The 24078-nt window shown below is 34.0% G+C and overlaps 1 protein-coding gene across 1 annotated transcript; it reads left to right on the top strand.

Moving 5' to 3' along the window:
* The first annotated feature begins 21765 nt into the window (after window positions 1-21765).
* LOC111392653 (calcium-dependent protein kinase 29-like) lies at window positions 21766-23841 on the top strand. The gene is made up of 4 exons (XM_023018032.1): window positions 21766-21907; window positions 21997-22061; window positions 23176-23616; window positions 23827-23841. Exons 1-4 carry the CDS (start codon window positions 21766-21768, stop codon window positions 23839-23841), a joined length of 663 nt encoding a protein of 220 aa, XP_022873800.1.
* Window positions 23842-24078: the final 237 nt, after the last annotated feature.

Below are 24078 nucleotides of genomic sequence, written 5' to 3'. Positions count from 1 at the left end.
ATGTCTTCATGCTTCCAAGCGAAGACATCCAAGTTCATTTTCAGGAAGCTCACCATTTCTTCTTTTGCTTCAGGGGACAGCGTCTTTCCTATTCTTAGGACCTAACGGGGTCCTATGGGTTAGTGAAGAAGGTTTCAAGTTCTTCCATTGGGGTTGCATTTGGCTCGGAGTTAATTATGCAGGGATCTAATTCATCAAGAGGGTACCCTTCTTCAGGTGCCTCTTCCATGTCGACGTCTTCCTCATGTTCGAAGGTATGCCCTTGTTTAGGGGCGTCGAGCATTTTCACGTCCAAATTGGGTTCACTGGCAACTTCAGTTATGATCACGTTAACAGTTCGGAGCTTCGATTTTCGCAGAGAGTTCAAGTAACATGCCTTGAAGCCCATATAGTTGCCTCTTACCGTAGCAATCCCATATTCAGTTGGGAATTTCATACACAAGTAGTGGATGGAGGTGCCAACCCAAAGATCTTTCAAGACGGGTCTGCCCAATACTCCATGGTAGGCTGATCTGTGGTCTACCACCAAGAATTCCATGAAGTGTTGGGCCACTAGAGGAACTGGACCCATCTCGATGGGCAGAGTAATCCGCCCTCGTAGGACGATGATGTCTCCAGTAAATTCGAATAGTGGATGACCGACTCTTCCACGATGTAAGGACCTCTAAAAATGGTCTCAATTTCTCAAATAGGTTCATGTCCAACGTTGGCTAAAGGGCTCATTCTTTGCCTTCATCTTTCTACATGTCTTTTTCCAACATTGTCTCACCTTCGTTGGATGCCATCCCTATTGAGACGTCTCACCTTATCATTCTTTGGTGGCCGACCTTGCCTAAGGGTTATATCCAATTGTGGATGGTCGTTTCTTCTCTAATTACTGGGATGTTTAGCGATATCTCTACATCCAGCTAAACTGTGGCTATAGATATGGTGGTATGTACAATAGAGAGGTACTCCATCACTATTTCTAGGTTCAGCATCTTGCCCCTGCCTCTTTCTGCCTAAAAGGGTTGTTGGTAAGACCTTCCTTGATACACATTAGGGATCACCTCTTCATAAGCCAAAGTAGGAACTGCAATTGATGTTACTGTATAATGCTTGCCCTGGATTGAGTAGAGCTAAATGTTCGATCTATTGGTCTATCAATTGAGAGGTAGGACCTCTTTCTCTTTGCTTTCATAGAGGTAGGACGCATTGATTTGCTCTATTTCGGTATTCTCTCAATTCTTCATTGATGATCTCATGCCTTATCATTACCAGTAAGCAATCTTAACTGGTGGGGTTTTTGTTATGTACATCTCTCCAAAAGAGAGAATTCATATCCAACCCCCCTATGGTTGTTAAATTCATCCCTATATGTAACTTGCATGCTGTAAGTCATTTTCATTAGTGAAATGGGACCAAAAAGTTTTTAATTACATCCTGGAGGCATTGTAGTGGTCCTTCGCCCTCGTCACTGGTGGCGAAGTGTTTAAGGAAAGCCTTCTTAAAATCTGGCCAGCTTCGGATGCTTCTCTCTAGGAGACTAGTTAACTGCTCCACTTAGGGTCGGGTGGAAGGCTCTGCACTTCATGGCAAGTGTAGCACCTCTCAAACTTATGTGTGTTTTGAAACTATTGAGGTGTTTTGTAGTGTCGTCTTTCCCATCATATTTAGGTATCTTAAGCAATGTGAAGTGGTTCAAAATAAGTGCTTTCCTTATTCCTTGTGAATACGACAGATTGTCATCATCATCGTCATCAAGGTCGTAGGATTTTTGTGACACGTCAGAATCCTCATCTTCTCTAATTTGGCTTCTCAAGGTGGTTAAGATGGTCTTGCTTGATTCATTGCCTGCTCTACACTCCTTTAATGCCCATTTTTAGGCGGAGGATTGGCGTTATCATAAATAGGCTCCGTTTGCTTTTCAGCCAAAGCTCCTCTTATCACCTATTTCTAGGTAGAGGAGGTTGAGCCCTTATTCTTAGGTTATCCCCTGCTCAACTTTTCGAAAATGCTTACTGACTTCCTGGGCGCATTCTCTGGATCATAGTTTGGAGGAAATTTGAAAGGGATCTCATGATTTTGATCAGTGGTATATTTCGTGGAAGTGATCACATTAGCTTCCTTTTTTAGGGGCTTCTGCTTTGGGATATTATTGATACCCTACCATTTGACTTTAGATCTCATCCTCGCCATTATAGTAGTTTCCTTGGAAAGATGCATTTCCCTGAGTTGCATATGAGAGAATTGCGTATCCTCTCTAAGCTTGCATATTCCTTAAGAGCTCTTGCATGGCGAGGTTCTGTTGAGTTATGTTTCCCATATTTTCGACCATGGCTGCTACTTTACTGGAGAGTCTAGCAATTACTCTAGATGCTCTCCCTGGCCAGCGCTTGTACTGTTGGTAAAATCTATAGCAAGACATCGGGGCAGTGTTTGAAGTTTCCCTATCTTGAGGATGTTCCCTGGTTATCCGAGGTGCTAATTCTTCATTGCTAGTACTCATGATAGTGTTTCGCGTTATTTCAAAGCTAACTGATACTTCCTTTTTCAAGAGATGTAAATGTTAATGGTAAGGGTTCTTCTTGGTGATTCTTCATTCAAGATTGCCTCCTTTTCTTCGAAGGCAAGAAATTCTCTCGCACAAAGATTATTGACTTTTCTCCATGGGATTCTCATGGTTAGTTTTAAAGATTCCCACAGATAGCGCCAATATGTTGTCCCAGTTTTTTGCTATGCCACGTGGACAACAGGTGCCAGGACTACTTGCATCGTCGCAAGCAAATTTCGACACATTTGGACCGGAGATTTGATCGGAGTATTGAGGGTAATGTTGATGGAAGTGGGAGATGTTTTATGACACAAGACGAGAATGTTCAAGTTCCAACTAGGTGATGGAAAATGAGTATGAACACAATCGCAACTAATTCCATCGAAGTATGTATAATCCAAACTCAAGCAAATTAATATCAAATAAACAAGAGATGATGTGTGATAAAAAGCATATAGAGCTTGTAATAAACGTTTGTCAATCCATTACAATGTTGCAAAAGCTGCCATTTATAGCATTCAAGCCAACGTGGTCATGGTTGGATTAGATCCATATAGCTCCATCTAATTAATAGAAATCTCACATCACCCTATCGTACATTAATTACATTAACAAAGGGTCCATCGTCCTTCACTCCTAGGCTGACATGTCTAACACTTATTAATACAAACGTTACATAAATCATTCATAAAGATACTCATTACGCCTACTTTAAAGACAGCGAGCACTTCGACTTTAAGAGGAAGAGCTTCGGATATGAAGAGGTTCGGCTCCTAGGAGAAAGTGCTTGACAGATGAACCCTAGATGGAGATGGCACTTCGACCATAGAGCAGCTCTTGCCTTTTCATTATTTTGACTTGGTTGACTGTCATATATCTGCACCTTCACGTGGCTTTCACTAAGAGCTTCGTATATGAGAAATAACAACTAAATAGAAAATTCAAATACTGATAAATTTTATTCCAATACACATAGAAATATAAAACGAATACACCACGAAAATCAAAAGCCTAAAATATTTTAGTAAGAAACAACTCTATGGTAATTATCAAAAATCTTATAATAAGAAATTAGACATTAAATTTAAAACGCTTAAAGTACAATACAGAACTAAATTATACAGAAAATAACAATTTTAAAACAAACCACAAATTCTAAGGAGAAAAACCGAATACCAAATTACATGGAAATGCACTAAACACACAAAATTTCAGAAATAACCTATTTTTCCATGTTCAGCAGTTCTTCTTAGAGCTGTTCTTGCTTATGTAACAAAGAGGAAAGCTTGGCTTTAGGATTATTTGAACTTCTGTGCCTTAAAAAATAGAAAATTAAATTCGACATAAATTGAAATGTTGGATTGATGGGAAACTAAAATTTGTGAAAAAAAAAATACTGTTTATTAGTGATTTAATTTACCTTGTGCATCACCATATTTGCGCTAACATGTATTTCTATCATTTTTTGTTGAATTTGGGTTAACTATATTTTGAATATTGAAGTCCATGTACAAAAGGATATGGATATTGATTGGGATAAATAAGAGTATTATTAAATTATTTAGGAAGACTTAAAAGTTGTGAAGAAATCGGAAAAACGATTATTTTTAGGAAAAATTGCAACCAATGTATCAAACATTTCGTTTATTAGTAGACTTGACCAAAACCTTTCATTTATGGCATCGAAGATACTAAACCTTTGAAAAAATTGCAGGTCCAATCTAAAATGATGATTACCATCTATTTGACCACCAAAACTGTCAATTAACCCTAAAAATGAAAAATCTATCAATTTCCTCCAAATAAGACAAGGGCAAAATGGTAATTTTACATTTTTGTATAAAAAAACTGAAATAAAAGAATTAAATAAAAAAACACCTCATCTTCTCCACCCACCCCAAAATAAAAAAACCACCAAAATGCCACCACCTGCTAACACTATCATTACCCATCGTCGCCCCCATCACCCACCGCCACCTAAAAGCTCAACCTCTGTTTATAAAATATCTTCACAACACTAATAACATGAATAACGTAAGGGTTTCCTACTTCTTGAATTCATAAAAATGGTGATCAATACATGCTCTTTTATATTGAAAGAGCCTAGAATAAAACTAAATTCCTAATTCCGCTCCTTGAAGAACACTCTTCACGTAATCGTCACTGCCATGAGGTGGCCTAAGGCTATCACTACAATCTGGGCAGAGATTGCAGTGATCGAGGCGACTCAAGAAAATACCAGAAGAATTGGTTAAGGAACGAGAGAAGAATACAAGCATCGGCCACCTAGGGTCCACCTCCAGAAGGTGACAATGAGTAGGGTTGAGTTGTCGTTGACGAGCACTGTAAGGGATTTTTGCTCGACAGGAGAGTTTTCTGGTTCCTCTTTTTGATGAAACATGTGATTTCGGCATGTGAATTGGAGTGGAGAAGATGATTTTAGAGGATTTTTGGTTTTGGGGTGGATGGGGGTGTGCGTGGAGAAGATGGGTGTTTTTCTTTTTCCCTTTTTTTTTTTTTGTTTTTGATTTTGAAGGGGAAAATGTGTAATACCCAATTTGCCCTTGTCTTATTTGGGGAAAGTTGTTAGATTTTTCATTTCTGGGTCAACTGACAGTTTTTGTGATCAAATAGATGGTACCTATCATTTTGGACTGGACTCGCAATTTTTTAAAAAGTTTGGTACTTCCGATAATACAAATGAAAGGTTTGGATCAAGTCTACTAATAAACGAAAGGTTTAGTATCTTGGTTGCAATTTTTCCTATTTTTTATAGTTAAAAATGAATGTGGAAAAACAGAGTGATTTTATAGAATAAAATAAAAAATGAAATTTTATTATTCTGGAAAATTCTTTTAAAATTTATAATTTTCTGTTAAAATTAATTATGCAAAGATAGATGTAAAAATATAATTTTGTAACATTGCATCTAGTCAGCTTTTGAGATATAAGGCTAAATTTTTATCTTCAAAGAAATTGAAAATAGTAATTTAGGAAAATATTTGAGAAGTGTAATGAAATGAATTATCTTGATTTGTTAAGAAGCATCTATGATTTCTTTGCACTTGTTAAATTAAGGTCCATTTGATTGTAAGGATAAAATTTGGGTGGAAAGAAAATGAATTTTAGGGAATTGAATTGCCTAAAAATTGTTTTACTGAAAATTGTCAATTTATTGTGTTTGATTGGAATAATTTTTCACGTGAAAAATGTTGAAATAAAAGTATTTTTTATGTTCGTTTGACTTTATTTTACATGAAAATTGGATAAAATTTTTGGTATTATGAATAGAATTTGTTTCCATTGCCAGAAAAAAATCATTTATCTTTTAATGTTCGCTTGACTTTATTTTACATAAAAATTGTCAATTAAAGGAAAATATTTTTTACAATTAGGGATATAATTTGTTTTCATTGAAAAAAAATACAACCGAGAAAACCAATTCCCAGCTAACCCACAAGAATAAAAATTCCTCATTTTCGTGGAAAACAAGGTCATGTGTCAGAGAACTAGAAAACAAATTGCCAAGAAAATATTGCATATCAAACATGGTAAAAAGTGAAAAATTGCATTTTCAATTCCAACTCCCATGGAAAATATGGTGTATCAAACGGAGCCTAAGTTCATGTTTGGCCCCATTTATTAAAAATTATTTTTTCTTCAAATTTATTTTTAATCACACGTTACATGTAATTCATAATTTTTATCGACTTTGTGATCACATGTCTATATACTTGTATAAAATTTTATTAAAAAATCGATTTTTATGAAAACTAAGCAGGGACTAAATTCAACAATTTAGTTATTAAGTGTGTCAGAAGAATGTAAGAAATTAGATATCGTGACCTAAAGAGCACTGTCAAAATCAGCAGATAGTAATTGAAGTTTTTCTCCTCTCTCTAGAATAAACTAAAACTTGATTTGAAAAATTAATGAAAACTGATGACGAACTTGATTATCCTGTTAGATTCCGACGAGAATCAAACAAAATAAAATATTAATAGAAATTCTACAAATAAATGGTTTACATACAAAGGTATAATCAAACAGAAGTAGAATTATATAATTTTATTTTTAAAGTACTTTGTCTCCTTTACAAGGAAGTAAAATAGATATTGGTTTGGCCCCTTTGATCACGAGCTCGATTCGTCCAAGAGACAAGCCAAGGTCTTGGTTCGTTGCTCTAGAGATTGGCCCTTGAGCTCATGGGTCAAGTCGAGCTTGGCCGACGAGCTCATCATTTTTTTTTTTAAATTTTAATTTACAAGTTGTTCGTTGCTCCTTATTTTCTTCATGTTTGAGATCAGATACTTTATTTTTTTAATAGATGGAGTTAAAATCATACACGAACAACTTGTTACGTGTACAATTTTTTTTATTTTTTATTTTTTAAATCAAGTATTCAAAAATAAAGAATCAATTTCCTCAAATTTCACGTATCGTCAATCAAATGTGCTGCCAAACACATGAAGTGAATTATATCTATCTGCTCAATTTTTATCTAAAATTGCGTAGTAGATTGTGCTACTGATCAGTTGGAAGGCAATGATTTTTTGTTGGAGCAAATTTTATTTATGGGCTATTGACTTTTTGCACGACAGTCTTACAACCTAACTGGAATAAGAAAAACTGAAAAAGAAATGAAAAAAAAAAAAAAAAGAGGGATAGAGAAAATCAAATGGAGAGAAACAAATAGGAGCTTGTCTTTGCTATTGACGGGAAGAGTTGAAAAATGTTCCATTGAGGAATTGGGGCTCGAAGCTGAATCAGAGAAGTCGAGTAATGCATTGTTGGGAAGAGGATGGTCACCAGGTTGGAGCAATGGAATTTGCAGAACACTATGTACTCCAAACATAGGCTCTGTGTCAGTGGGAATTCGGCATCCCTCTTGTCCCTCTATCTTCATTTTTTGGAACTTAGCATCAGGACAGTCTTCCAAGTTCTCCAATGTGTGTACATGAACGAAATTCTGTTGGAGAACAAAGTGCAACTCTTTTCCTCAGGGCTATTGGGCTAAGAGAGTGTTCTCGCTGCATTTGTTTTAACTTCCCATTTACTCATGAGAGATCATTGCTGAGCAACCCGAAAATTTTCCCTTGGAAAGCAAACCAGGCTCATTTGAAGGCTTAATTTGTAACTGCATATTTACAATACAGGCACGACAGGGGTTATCCATTAGTTGATTCTGGAGAGCTTTGGGCAATTGGGTGGATTCACAATGGGATTAGAGTAATTGTTTCAGAGTTTCTTCTTCTGCCCTGGCGATGGGGGATGAAGTACTTCTGGATGCAGACTTGGAAAGTGGTATCCTCGGCGGGCGATATATTTCGGGTAGCTTGTCTGATGGACACGAACTTAAACGTTTGGATAGCCCACGGGTATTGCAATATATAGACTTCGGCCCATTTCATCTGCCAAATCTTTTTCTGCGTTTTAGAAAAGTAAAACTAAGGCACATACAGATATTTTTTTCTCTCTTTTTGTTCTCTTGTGCCAAATGACTTTACCGTAACCCATTTTTATATAGTTGATAATCTTGAAAATGGTATTTCGATTATTCCATTGAATACAAAGTCAGAGATTACAATTTATAGTGTAAAAAACAAGTAATAAAGGAAACTAATTATACACTACACTAAATCAGCCTACTAATTATCCTTGACTTAAGGGATTCTTACAACTATACAATCACTAATTTTAAGCAAAGAATCTCAACACTCCCCCTCAAATTGGTGCATAGATATCACACATGCCCAACTTGTCTAAGAATTTTGAGAACACTCGATTTGAGGTTGCTTTGGTAAGAATGTCAACCAATTGGTCTTCAGATCGAACCTTAGGCAATTCAACAATTTTTTCATCCAATTTTTCCTTAATAAAGAATCGGTCCACCTCGAGTTGCTTCGTGTGATCATATTGAATTGCGTTATGAGCAATATCACACGCTACTTTATTATCACAGTATATTCAAATCGGTTGTCTAGATTGATAACCCAAATCTTGCAAGAGAAGTTTCAACCACAAAGCTTCACAGAGTCCAAGAGCTATACCTCTGAATTCAGCTTCTGCACTTGAACGAGCAACAACATTCTGTTTCTTGCTTCTCCATGTAACTAGGTTACCGACTACAAAAGTAAAGTAACCAGAAGTAGATTGCCTATCATCTATGGCCCCAATCCAATCAGCATTAGTGTATACAGCTATGCTTTGAAATTCTCCATTTTTATTAAACAAAATTCCTTTTCCAGGACTAGCCTTCAGGTACTTTAAAATCCACATTACTGCATACATATGTTGTTCTCTAGGATTGTGCATAAATTGACTAACAATACTCAATGCATAGGCCAAATCTGGGCTTGTGTGTGCTAGGTACATCAATCTTCCTACAAGTCTTTGGTATTTTCCTTTATCAGCTGGTATTTGGTTAGACATCGCACACAACTTCAATCCTTTTTCTACTGGTGTATCTACTGGTTGACATGTTGACATACCAGTTTCTTGTAATAGATCTAAAGCATATTTTCTTTGAGATAAAAAAATTCCTTGATTAGAACGAGAAACTTCTATACCAAGAAAATATTTCAATTGACCTAGATCTTTCATTTTGAATTCTCTGGATAAGTAGTTTTGTAAAGCTTTACTCTCTTTAGAATTATTTCCCGTAACCACCATGTCATCCACATATACAATGAGTGCAGTAATCTTATCCCGTCATTTCTTTAAGAATAAAGTATGGTCTGAGTTGCTTTAATGATAGCCAAAAGCTCTCATAGACTTAGTAAACCTTCCAAACCATGCTCTTGGAGATTGTTTCAGCCCATACAATGACTTTTTAACTTGCATACTTTGACTTGACCTTTTTGGTATCATACACCCAGGTGGAAGATTCATGTAGACTTCTTTAGACAATTCTCCATGCAAGAAGGCATTTTTTACATCGTATTGTTGTAATGGCCAATCCAAGTTCGCAGCTGAAGATAACAAGGCTCGAATTGTGTTGACTTTGGCTACCGATGCAAATGTCTAGGTATAATCAATCCCATAGGTTTGAGTATAACCTTTCGTCACCAATCTTGCTTTATAGCATTCAACTGCACCATCAGCATTGTACTTCACAGTGTAAATCCATCGACATCCAACTATTTTCTTTCCTAGCACTGGATCAACAAGTTTCCTAGTTTCATTCTCTTGTAAAGATTTTATTTCCTCATTCATAGCTTCTTTCCACCTAGGATCGGCTAAGGCTTCCTGCACACTGTTAGGAATAGATACAGTAGATAATTGATTTAAAAACGAATTATTTGATTTAGACAATCTATGGTGAGACACATAATGACTCATGGGATACTTAATTTTACTAGAAAGTTCGGGTTCATATGTGGGTTGAGGAATACCTTTGGTTTGACGTTTAGATAAATGTTTTCTAAGTGGCTCAACCATTGACTTAGGAGCATCCTCAGCAGGCAATTGATTATGTATATCAATTTCGAATTCCGATGAAATTGGGATTACGTCTTCAACTTCTGGACATTCATCACCACACTGATCTAAGTTTATACCACTTGAGTCCAAGTTACTGATTCTTGATTGTATCCGAGTCATCGACTTCTTGATTTGATTCCACAAAAGTATCATTTAGAGTCTGAATTTCCCTACGAGACTCCCCCTAAAGTTCAGGCTCGGAGGAGAAATACATTAACTCTTCATGAAAAATAACGTCCATTGTGATAACATTCGTCGAGTTGGAGGGTGAAAACATCGGTATCCCTTATTATTGGTAGCATACCCTACAAAAACACATCGCAATGCTCGAGGAGTCAACTTATTCCGTTGATATTTATAGAGATGTACAAATGCTACACAACCAAATACATGAGGTGGTAAGTTTGGTACTATTGGGACATCAACTGCAACACAAAGAGCTTGGAGAGGTGTTTGGAAGTTAACAAAGCTAGAGGGTACCCGATTTAATTAAATATGCTGTAGAGCTAAGTGCTTCTCCCCAATAGGATAATGACATATGGGCTTCTATCAGTGAAGCACGAACAACTTCCAACAAATGTCAATTTTTTCATTCTGCAACCCCATTTTGTTGTGGTGTATTGGAACATGTAGTTTGATGAATAATTCTGTGTGCTTCCAAGTACTATTGAAGTTGCAAGCTCTGGTATTCTCCACTATTGTCACTACGGAAAACTTAAACTTGTGCATTTTACTACATTTTAACCATTTTATGAAACTTTTGAAATAACGATTTCACTTCTCCTTTGGACGTCATCAAGTAAAACCAGGTCATCCTAGTACAATCATCAATGAAAGTAACAAACCAACGTGACCCGCCTAACGTGTCCACTTTAGATGGATCCTAGACATCAGAATGTATGACCATAAAAGGATGTGTACTTTTATTCAAACTTAACGAAAATGCAGTTCGATGGCTCTTTGCAAGTTTACAAACATCACATCGAAAACTAGAAACATCGAATTTTGTAAATAAACTAGGAAACAATTTTTTTAGATAACCAAATGAAGCATGCCCCAGACGTCGATGCCATAACCAAATCTCAGATTTCTTCTTCTCTCCCTCAGAGTAATTCACTGTCAAAGCTTGACGTAACCCATTTGAGGTCGACGGCACCAAGTCCAAGTAATATAACTTTCCCCTTTTAATACCATAACCAATCGTCTTCCTTGTTTGGATGTCCTTAAAAACACAAAAGTTAGGCCAAAAAATTACGACACACGATAAAGTAGTGATTATTTGAGAAATTGACAAAAGATTATAGTCTAGAGATGGAACAACTAAAATAGAATCTAAACTTAGAGTATCAGTGAGAGTCAATGATCCTTCCCCAAATTTTTGTAAGGACGGATTTAAGGTGGAGACCTGTCTAGAATCAAAAGTCATATGATTTTGTAGCACCAAAATCAATTATCCATGCACTATTAGAAAAAAGTGTAGAAATACTCAAAACCTTAGTGGAGGTATTCTTAGAATTTTTCTTTCGTAGAGCATGACTATGATCCCACCATTCAAGATATCTTACAAGTTCAAAACAATGGCTTTTTGTATGTCGAGTCTGATTGCAGTGCGTACATTTGTAGGTGGTCTTGTCGATCCCAGTCGCGGTCTTAGGATGGTTGGGCGCTGTTTTATCTTGCCAATTTTGAGTAGAACGATTTTGAATCAATATGGTGAAAGTTTTTGAATTTCTGGAATCTCCTAAAGTTGCTTGACAGACAGCTTCTTTCCAAACCAAAGAGTAACATTCTTCTAAATCTGGAACTCGTTCTTTGCGTAGAATCTCTCCATGAACTTGTTCAAAATTACCATCCAATCCGGCAAGAAATATGTGGACCCTAATCATTCAACGGACTTTCGGTATGGTACAATGTCATCAGGATCTTTCATAACCACTTTATTGCGATGGTCTAATTCATCAAACACTTCAGTAATCTCTCCATGGTATTTGGATAGAGCTTTCCCACTTTGTTTGGCTATGATAGCTTTTTGGCTTAAGGTGAAAATTTGCAAATCATCACTTCCATCATAGAAAGCCTTTGATAGAGCACTCCAAAGTTCATGGGCAGTGGGTAAACGTAAATAATGCTTCATAATGTCTAGACTCATGGACATCAATAACCACCTTTTCACTTTCTGATTTTCGACATACCATTTTCCATATGCATCGTCTGTTTCTGAAGCGCACATTAGCTTGTCATGAATATAGGACATTTTCTCCTTTTCAACAATATGCATCTCCATCAGCTGGGACCAAACATCATAATTTGATTCCATTAAAATGATGTCTGTGTTAAAAACACCTTCAGATTGAACAATAACAAGAACCGATTTAGACTCAGATGATTCAGTACTTTTTTCACTCATCTTGAATGATAATAGGGATAATAACGAATTTGATTTAGATTCAGGAAAAGAAATAAAATAAAAGTTCAAGAGACACAATGGTTATTTGTGCAATAAATGTATGTGGTGTAATATAAAAGTTGATAAATATGAGGAATGGTGTTTCGGCGTGTTGTCTTCTATAGGGATAGTGGCTGATTCAAATCCAAAATAAAAGGATAAAGAAGTAACATATAGATTACTATGAGAACCAAATTCTTCACGCCGACACAGTAGATTTGCAAAAATTTTGATGTCTTGGGAACGTCAAAATCTGATATGGTGACGGCAAATTCGTAACAATTTCGTTCGAGTTTCAGTTTTGAAAATTGAGGGCAACTTTTTTCTGGACTTTTTCAATGCTTCAGGGATTCAAGCTTTTGAATTTCTTTTCAAGATTCAATGATGGGTGGCTATGATACCATCTTGAAAATGGTATTTCGATTATTCCATTGAATACAAAGTCAGAGATTACAATTTATAGTGTAAAAAACAAATAATAAAGGAAACTAATTATACACAAAATCAGCCTACTAATTATCCTTGACTTAATGGATTCTCACAACTATACAATCACTAATTTTAAGCAAAGAATCTCAACAGATAAATATTCACATTTCTTTCTTCAATCATTTTTTTCAACTAATGGTCCAAGTTCAGGGATTGAGCTTTGATCTAGAGGGTGAATACGTGAGGAAATAGTAGCCCGAGTTGGAAAGGATTCCGACTAAGTGGATCCATCATCCAAGACACACCTCTTTGCTTGCTAAAATTTGCTGGAGTTGAGCTAGGAATGAACTATCCAAAACCCATAATTGACACAAGGGATTAATTAGCTGAAACCATGATGACCCTGCGAGGAAATGATCACAAAGTGAAAGGAAGTTGTTTTTGATAACTGTGACATATACAAAAACTTGGCCATCCCAAAGGTAGTGTTGAAGGAAAAGATTAATTGTCCTACAAGTTCATCTCACAACCAAAGGGTGTTGAAAGTTCTAATTAGTCAATTGATTTATTTATTTAGACCTATCGTACGAAAATAAGCAATTAACTAGCAACAAGTCTCTTTTAATTGTTTCTAGTCAATTAATCAATCAAGTTTTAACCACCTTATAGTTTGAATACCACAATCAATAATTGATGCAGTAAAGAACATCAAAGATGATTATGGAAAAACTCCTATTGGGTAAAAACTCTGGGCACTTTGCCAGTTAGTAATCTGCTATAAATCGAAGCAAACTTACAATATGGACCAAGCCTGTCAACCTCGTAGAACTTTTGACCTCAATTCCTTAAATCTCCCTTGATCCTGCTCAAGGTATACTCCTTCAAAACAAATTCTGACTCCTGGTATATACCTTAGCTCTCCTGGACCGCGTACTCCTAACACCTGATCCCGACTCCTAGTATCTCACCTTAGTCCTCCTAAATTTGTGCTTCAGCAACAACTCCCAATTATTGGTATCGATTTACCTCAGATGGATTGAATGAAGAATTCCTTGTTCTTCCAATGGAACCTCATTCCGCAGCGCCGAAATTCCTAGCGTCTCTTTCCAAAACTCCAATAACTCTGAAAGCTAATTGTTAAAAGTAGATATGATGTTTAATCAATGATTTTGTGTGTTTTAATTTGTCATTTAATATGAATGTTTATAGCACGATCACCAAATTTAAGTTTAGATAAATCTATGAATCATATAAATATGGTGACTGAATCTTGAGATCAATGAAAATAGTTTGGATCTTCAAACGAATGAATAATTATGATTCAACACCCTTTTGAATGCTCATAGGGTAGGAGATATATAGGGGAAAGTGTTTGAGATGAGAAGGGATTGAAAAACCAAGTGTTTGAAGTAAAACAAATTTTTGAACGTCGATCGGCCGCTCGAACACCAAGCGAGTGATAGCCGAGCAAACTTTGATTACAACTTGACAAACTCCTAATACGATTCAATTAGGACATGATTTTGACTAAGGAAATTGACAATTACAAATTTAAAAATTGCCAATTATAATTTGGACTTAATGGGTGCCATTGATACAAAATTTCAAGAATGAAATACTAAATAAAAAGAGCCAAAGTCTGCAAAATATAAAGAAAATCCCCTGAAAACTTAATCATATAGCTGCAATCTAGGACTGGATGTAGATATTTTGATTTAGAGGACACAATCAAACTTCTGAAGAACTTGTAAGGAATTTTTCATTCAAAATTTACATAAAAAAATATACTCCATGTAATTTTACATCCAAAAATTTATAGAATTATGTAAATTATATTGAAAGTTTGTATCGCAAAAATAATAATAATTGAAAATTTGTAAAGAAAATATAAGTTGTACGTTTCTTTTTAAGATGCACGTTAGAAGTATCTTTAACAATTTTTCGATATTTGTTTGGACCATTCGACATGCCTATAATGTAGTTTTTGAAATGAGCTTTGAGAAGATATTCGGCCAGCGTATGATCCTTGGAGAAATTTTAAAGTTAGCATATTATCGAAATTTTCAAAATAGTAGTTTGGAATGCCTATTTTGACAAGCCTTAACATTTGCTATGGTTGGCCCTTTCTCGTGCCATTAACAACGTAGAAACTAGGGCGTAAGCACTTCGAATTGAGATTAAGAATGCAATATTTCGATTTCGTTTGACATCTCATAATGAATTCGAAAATTGAGACAAAAATATAAAAATTTAGAAAAAAATGACCCCAAAGTTGGGGGTCACGTGAACCTTATGCCCACCCCTATGTCCACCCCAAGTTCCAATAATGGTGGTGAGACCTAGGATGACTAGTGCTCTACAGCTAAATCTTCCACACTTAAAAAACAGATGACTAGCAGTAGGAACTCCTTTTCTGTTCTCGAAACCTTCTCTTTAATGTCAAAGGACAAATATTATCTGGATTAAGACTTGTCTAAGTTGAAGTATAGATGGCAAGACGAGATTGACATGGAAGAGACTTCTAGGTAAAATAGTAAGATGCTGTAATTATATTCCTTATTTGATTTTCATTTTTTCCTAGTAAAGGTAAAGGTGGATATCATCTCGTTCCTGTCCCCTTTACTCACTCAAGGATAAAAGAAAAAGATAAGTATTGACAATCTCAATCCTTGTTAATCAATTAGACTTCCTTAATGTTCCAACCTAAATTTTACTAGTCACAAATCAAAAGTTGAATTGGTAGGTGAACCTTTATATTACAACAATCGACCCATTTGAGTTAATTGTTCGAATGGTCACTGAACTTAGATTCATGTTTTGTATTGGTCACCACAATTTAAAATGTCGAGTTTTGATCACTGAACTTAGGTCCATGTCTTCGATTGCTGATTGAAGTTTAAAATGTCGAGTTTTGGCTACTGAACTTTGAAAAATGTTGTACATTATTCACTGAACTTTGAAAAATATTGTACATTGCTCAATAAACTTTGAAAAATGTTGCATTTACTCACTGTAAATTCAATATTTTTCAAAGTTAAACAGTTATGCTAGTGAGTAACGTACGACACATTTCAAAGTTCAGTAGCCAAAACTCGATATTTTAATTTTCAATGCGCAATTTAAGATATGGACCTAAGTTCAATGAGCAATCAAAGATATTGACCTAAGTTCAGTGATCAAAACTCGACATTTTAAACTTCAGTGACCAATCAAAGATATAGACCAAAGTTCAGTGACCATTGGAACAATTAAGTCGACCCATTTTTCTCTTAAAAACACACACTAGAAAATGGCAGAGAGAGAGGGAACACAAAGAAGAGAAAAAATCCAAGGGAAAAGGGAAGAAAAGCGAAAAAAGGAAGGAAAAAGAGAAGAAAAGGGAAGAAGAAGGAAGAAACTTTGTGCCAACCACTTCAAGCTTATTTCTTTAATTTTTCAAGAGGTAAAGGTTAAGATTTTATGGTATAGTTATGGTAAATTTTTTAGGGTTCTAAGGAATTGTCGATTAATTTTTAGATTGAAGGAAGGAGCATGATTTCAAGCCAATCTTTTTGATTTGTGAAAGATTTCTTATATCAAGGTAAGAAATACCAACTTTTAGCAAACCCTAGAATTTTAAATTGAATGATTGAGTAAAGATTAATTGTGGAAATGATCATGTGATGGAATTATTCACTTGAAATAATGATTTTATGGAGCAAGATATATATTAAATTGATAGTAGTGTGATTACTAATTTTCACTAGATTGAAAGGTATAAATTATTTTGATGCTTTGGATTAAAGTTACTTTGAGGAATTAGTTATTAGAAAAGGGACCAGAAAGTGGAATCAACTCCAATTGATTAAAGGAAAGTTTGGGAATTATTGAAGTATTGCGAAATATAATTTATGTATTATATTGTTAGGGTTAAAAGGTTTCTTGTTGTAATAGTGGTTAAGTTGGTTATTTTGTATCGTATTTTAGGTGGTGACGAAGAGATTGGAAAAGCCTACCGACCATCCTAGGCTATAGCTTGACTTGTGAGTGGATAAAAATTTATTTTTCAGAAATTAGTATCTATTAAATTTATATTAGATCAGAAAATTTATTATTTCATACATTTGGTTTGACATCATGATTTTCAGAAAAAAAAATGATTTTAAATTCAGTTTAGCTAAATAATTTCATTAGCACTCAATATATCTAAAGTTATTTTTAAAACTACCAGAAAGTACTCAGGTGATTTTACCATAATCTTCACTTGTGTGAATGTGTTTTTATAGTGTATGACTCCATATGATTATTTTACCCACTCTGTACTGGTGTGAATGTGTTTCCACGGTGTTTGATCAGTTATGGTGATTTTATCCGCTCTGCACTATTGTGAATGTGTTTTCATAGTGTATGACTAGATTATAGCCTTCGGGTAGCTCTACATGCGTATGACTAGAATTTAAGAATTTCATAATCGAATAACTTTGCCATGTACATCGGTACTAACTGATACTTAATTAAGGTTATTGTGGTACCCTTTTGGTGTGATTTTCAGTAATTTGCAGTTCATCAGTTTTCAAATTATAGAATTTAGTCATTTTCGTTTAAAAAATAAAGGTTTTAGCTTATAGTACTGTAAAAAAAAAATATTTATTATATACCAGTTTTCAGAAAGTTGTATATGGAAAAAATATACTTACGAATTATCTACTCACTGAGTTATAGGCTCATATATTTTTAGGATAAAGATATTTGTACAAGATTTTATTAACAAACTGGTGTACTCACTCTCATAAAATTAACAAACCCCACATGAATTTAAAAAATATCGATTTTCAGTCCCCACCCCCATTGTGAGTAGTGAGTAAGGGAGTTTGTAAAAAAAGTTTGTATATATAGCATGATCCATATTTTTATCACCATTTCTCTTATAAGATAATAGTTGAGTTGATTGGAGCCCATTAACCTATCGAGTTGAGCCATGTATTGTCAAGTGTAGTATGATTCATCCCTATCATTTTATATAGTTCATATTTTGGGATAGGCACATCTTTTGGTTAGAAATTAGTTCAATGTCTTTGGCCTACTTTGTTTTGTATATATTATGTATTAGGGTACTTTTGTTTGTAAATTATTGCAAAGGTCGAATTGCTAGTGTAGTATTTTGAATAATTAGCATTTCGAGTGGCCGGTGTACCCTATTTTAAAATACATGTACATGTTGGAGATATTTGATTATATTCTCAAGTGTTTTTAATCTATATTTTAGAGGAAACTCTATCAAAATTTTTATAAAGTATGTCGCAATCAAAGCAGGTCAAAATTACCTTGATGGTAGGTTCGGCACTTAGCTGGTATTTACCATCGGTGCACGACACATGTCAAGTCCATTAGAGTGATTCGAAACGGGTTGTATCACTTAAGTTGTCATTTTTATGCGATGACATGACGAGGTGGAGTTTTAAACCACTAAACCAATATGCATTTTTACTGTAATTGTTTATTGTCTTTCTTGGGCATTGCACTGCTCGAATTAGAGGGAACCTTAATCACATCAAGTATTGAAACAAGAACCGTGCTACATGTACAGGCTCCTAACAAACAGCACATATGGCGTGCCCCAAAGTAATTTTTTTTTTTTAACATGTGGGGCCGCCCTACAATGATAGGTCGGTAGGACCCCCGTAGGAAAATGCCACACCTTGAAACAAAGTTGTTTCAGCTTATTTTGTTGTTCAGAGTACTGAAAAAAAACGAAAAAAATGTGAGAAGTAATATTGAACTACGGGATTTTATTGTTATGTTGACAACTGGGAAAGGGAAGAGTCTCTCCTGTATTTGAACTGTTGTCCACTTTGTTTTTATTGTAATACACCTTTCTACATACTATTAATGTAGGAGCCACACCTCTGCAGGTTCGTCAAAATCACATTGGTCTGTACAAAAGAGCATCATCGTTCAACGTATGATGTGCGGTGAAATTAAGTAGAAACATCTTAAAGACTTGGGGTACCGTTTCAAAAGATCAATGTTGTTAAAAAAAAGTAACTCAAGTCATTAAATGTCAGTTGGATCCCTAACATACCCTTATGATGGTGGCTCATTTGATAACACCAATTTAGAAATCTGTTTGCTTGTTTAAGGCCTTATTTGATCAACATTCTTTCAAAAAGTATATTTTTAAATAATGATTTGACATCATTTCAACTACACATTTTTTAATAAAAAAATATTACATTTAAATTCATTTTTACTTATGTTTTTTAACCACACATTTCCTATCAAGGCGCTATTCAAAACTATATTATTATGAAAATAATATGACTCAAGCAAAGGCTTAATCATAGTTGGATCAAGTTGATCAAGTTTGATGGTCTCTAATATATTATTAGCCCCAAGATGATGGCTTGTTTTTTGTATTTTAGCTAAAATATGTTAATCCTTTACTCTTATTATAGTATAATTGATAAAAATAATGTTATTTGCAGTGAAAACTATCGGTAGTCGCCTTATGTGACCTAAAATTTGGCAGTTTTTCATTTGATGTATAATTCAAAAAATAACTACCATATGTATGTATCAAATATCAAATTGTCAAGTGTATGCCATATATGAGGACTATTGACAGTCTTCACTACGAATAGCATTATTCAATTGATAATTAAAAATTTTGTGCGTATCAAAGTAGTTTCGTGAACACAATACTATTATAGCTTAAGATTGGATATTCTATTGAAATGCACAAGATAATAAATTAATATTACGTTCAATTTCCCAATTTATATTATAAATTACTTATCTAATCAACATATCTTGATCTTAGACAAATGATAAATATTAATTAATTATTGATTAGGTTATCGGTTTCTATGTTTTATTATCGTATGGATAAATAACTACCTCGTACTATTTTTCAGGGACCTCTCTGATTTTGATATTGGGTCCAAATATTTTATCCGAAAAATTAAATGTATTTAATTTAGAGTCGAATATGGTCACCTTCATTGATTGTGATTTCAACTTAAAAAATTTATAATATATATATATATATATATATTCTAGAACCACGATGATTGGGTTGGATTTTATTTCGCGTAAACTTGTAGATTGAATTTTGTTTAGCGTAAACTTGTCGAGCAATTTTTAAATTATGTTTTGTCATGTGTATGGGGTTTAAGAATCATGCATATAAAGACCATAAAGATATTTATAACTGATAAAAGGAGATCGTGTGGTTGGTTTGAACATGTTTGAACACCCGATATAACTATTGAACTAGATTTTAACTGAATTGATCAAGGATTATATAATCTCAATTAGAAGACCCTTCTTGCTTTAGTTTTGAATAAGTTCACTAGCATGTCCTTTCTTCAGCTAGATTCATCCTATTATTCATCTCTTTTTCTTAAATGGGTATTTAGGGATTTCTCGTAGATCTTGAAACCAAATCAATATAAGAAAAAATTAGATTCTATAAGGATCTTTCTTCATATCTAAATATGGAAAAATCAAGTAATAAACACTTACGTGCATAACAGAATTAAGGTTATCTCCTTATCCTCGACATTGAGAACATTCTGTATGTCAAGATCTTTGTATATCGTTATATCAATATAAAAGGTCTGAAAAATGCAATGATACATGTGTGAATGCAGAAATCTCAAAATCATTAAGTTGGGTCTTCTTATTTAATAAAATTTATACAAGATTTAGTAATTTACAATGACAACTAAAAAGAATTTCATTATTTGTTATTTTTCCAATAATTATAAATCTCTAGTTTTACAATCTGTATTTTTATGAAAATTGTAACTATTTTAGTTGACCAGGTACAAAAGTTTAAAGAAATTATATTTCATATTTTTCCTAATTGTCAAATGACTAATGTTTGTGCACAAGAAAAATAATAAGTTTATAGAATAGATAGCAAAACACTGTTCAAAATCAGTTTTGAAGTAAAAGTAAACAAAAATCTATTAATTTGTTTTTATTGAAAATTATATTTATAATATTAGTATTGTGTCACTAGACTATTGTGTGGTTGCTTACTCTGAAATTTTGCAAACCTTCTGATTCCTCGAAAGGGCGCTATAATGGGGCTTCACATTTTCATGAATTAATCTACTTATACATTAATAGTTGACAATGTTTCATGTGGTAAAATCTGGACAATTGATTTAAAAATTGTTTTTAAATTTTTTTTTTTTTTTTTTTTTTTTTTAAATGAGTGAAAGTCTTTGGTGTAATTGCCACGCGTCCTTCCCATGCTTTGTGACTAAGCTTGGAAGCGGTTTAGTTTAGGTCGATTTCAACTCCAATTCAAAACTAAAATCAAATTAGTCAATTTGGACGAATTTCAACTCAAATGAACCCATTCTACCTATTGAATTAAACCAAACCAAATCGATTTGGAATTTTAGACCAAATTAAATTTTTTTTTAAAAGTTCTAATTTTTGGTCCACTTGAATTACAAAAACTAAAATAATCAAATAATTTTATATTACTATAGCTATTGACTAAAAAATAATGAGCTTGTGAAAGGAAATTCCTAGTGTCGTTACTTACCGACAATATCATAGATTGAGGGAATCGAGATATAATTATGAGATAGAGTTAATCTTTCGATTTTTATTTTTCTTAAATTTTAAAAAAAAATGAAGAAGAAAGACAAATATGTAAGCAGGTTAGATTGATTCGGTTAACTAATGATTTGATACTTCAAACCATGATTGAACCAATTCACCATGATTTTGTTTAAAAGAAAACTAAATCAAACCAATTATCTTTGTCAAATCGATTCAAGTCGATTCGATTTGATTGGCTTAATCGATTTTTAGATTTTTTTTGTCCAAACTTATTTGTGACAACGACAATCCTTATGTGGGCCATTAAGGATCAATGATAATTTCATTTTGCAGTAATGGCTCCAAAATTGGAGTGGATGAGGACTCAATTTGCAACAAAATGATGGCAGGTAGGTCACTTGTCACAAACTTTACTAATAAAGCAACATTTAGTGGGCCTTTTATATGGACCACATGTACTGTGAACCCCCTCTCCCCTCCACAAAAAATCTAGAAGTGGCATTCTCGTAATAATCTTGAAACATATAGGATATTCGATATTTAGATATCATAAAGGAATATACTCCCGCAGGTCCCAATCCGCCTGTAACGTACGGAATTTCAACGATGGTAGTATCGTAGTAAAATAAGACTCCTAGTACTCAACAAATTAGGAAATTAATTTTTGGATAACGGCGGATAACGGCGTTCACTACTCTATTATTATTATTATTATTATTATTATTTTATTTTATTTTTGCTTGTGCAATTTTATACTTCAAAGTTGAAATTTCCTAGCACCTTTTGGACAATTTATACAATAATTTAAATGACGAAAATGTACACAATTAATCGGAGTGATATCGTGTTCTTTAATTCACTTTTACATAATTTAGACCATTTTTTTAACAATTTTAAATTATAAAATATAAATATAAGAGTTAAGTATACTATGGGTGTCAATTGTTATGGTAGAACACACTATGCACATGCAGAAAATTGCTTTTATGTGTTGTAAATGATGAACAACGGAAATAATAGGTATAATATATCTACTTAATTTCATATTCTTAGAGCAATAACCCACTATTTCTGTTTTTAACTATATCAATAGGTTCAGAGTTTTTACGATGATTATCTTTTTTGAAAAGCAAATCGAATAAAAGTATTGGTATTCTTGACATATCCATGAATGACCTACAATATGACGAGGCGAATGTGGAGGCCTCCAATTAACACTCTATCGAGTCAATGCGACCAAATAATGAGTCAATTAACGTTCCATTATCACCTAAAAATTTAGATAAGATCATAAAATGTTTCACTTTCGACAATCCTTCAATACACAATCATTTATGTGACACGTTCAAAAGGAAGTTAGACGTACGCAGGAGGAATTTCTCGACCTTATTTTCAACTTGAAGATTCCATTCGGCTATCCGCAAAACCGTTAAGCATGAATTAGTAGGTATTAAATAAGCCCTACTTTGGTTTAGATAATCATAAGATTTTTTATAAACTTGATGAAATGTATGGTTAAAATTAATTATTTGTTTTGCTTTAAATTTTAAATCAAAATTTCTAGTTAACCAAACAAGGAATATGCCCCATTGTTTACAAATTACAATGATTAATGTCATTTTACCTAAAACAAACCCACACGCTAACAACATCAAACTCCTGATGTTAACGCCGTCTTCTTCCGTTAAGAGTTTTCCACTGTATATGGCAATGCCGTTAGCAGAATATTCGTTTAACAAATCCAACTACCCGTCTATATGCATACCCCACATCCACAACGGTACATACTGCGTATTTCCAGAGAGAGAAACTGATGACTGAGGCACTCAGGAAAGCTTACACAGTGAAGGAAGAGATCGGGAGGGGGAAGTACGGCGTCGTATTCAGGTGTCATTCCGCCATCACCGGCGACTGCTTCGCCGTGAAGTCCATCGACAAGCGCCTCGTCCAAAACGATGCCGTTGACAGGCAGTGCCTTTACAATGAAGCCAAGATCATGCAGCTGGTTTCGAGCAATAATCATCCGAATGTGTTGAAAATTTTCGATATTTACGAAGATGATAGCTTTCTTCACATTATACTCGAGTATTGTCAGTCATCGGATCTTTTTGATCGGATAAATGCCCGACCCATATTCACCGAATCCGAGGCTCTCGATGTCATGGTGAGTTTTTTACGTTTTTCCCCTTTTTTAGATATATTCATTAAAGAGAAAATTTCGTTGTTTTCGAGTAAAATTAATTTCCATGCAATTTTCAGATGTTCTCATTAATAGATAATAAGTTAAATTATTGATGAGGTAATGTTTTGTTGTATTTGTAAATTATTTTGTAATAATGAACTGAAAAGATTCTGAAAATTTATCTGTTTCTAGGGCATCATAGAATGATCGTATCGTTATTTTTTCTCGCAAGAAATATTCAAATATTCTTTTCCTGTTACTTCATTGGACGTACTCGCACTTTTTAATAATTTGTTTGGACTTAGTCGCACTTTTTTAAAAAGTTTGGAGGTATGATTGTAATTTATTATTTAATTTTTTTTTCTTTTTCTATTTAAATAAGAGGTTATATTTGTCATTTATATATGAAATTGAATGAAAATGAGGATTTCCGCAATGAAAGGG

Source organism: Olea europaea, chromosome 4 (genome assembly GCF_002742605.1).
Source record: "Olea europaea var. sylvestris chromosome 4, O_europaea_v1, whole genome shotgun sequence".
NCBI classification, from domain to species: domain Eukaryota; kingdom Viridiplantae; phylum Streptophyta; class Magnoliopsida; order Lamiales; family Oleaceae; genus Olea; species Olea europaea.
This window is presented reverse-complemented; position numbering and strand designations above follow the sequence as displayed.

What these genes read in the sequence shown, in the direction of transcription:
- LOC111392653 (XM_023018032.1), top strand. Translation starts at nt 21,766, where the DNA reads ATGATAATTTCATTTTGCAGTAATGGCTCCAAAATTGGAGTGGATGAG. An exon ending in GCCTTTTATATGGACCACAT is followed by an intron (nt 21,908 to 21,996) that starts GTACTGTGAACC and finishes TTCGATATTTAG; the next exon opens with ATATCATAAAGGAATATACT. An exon ending in CGTACGGAATTTCAACGATG is followed by an intron (nt 22,062 to 23,175) that starts GTAGTATCGTAG and finishes TGCCGTTAGCAG; the next exon opens with AATATTCGTTTAACAAATCC.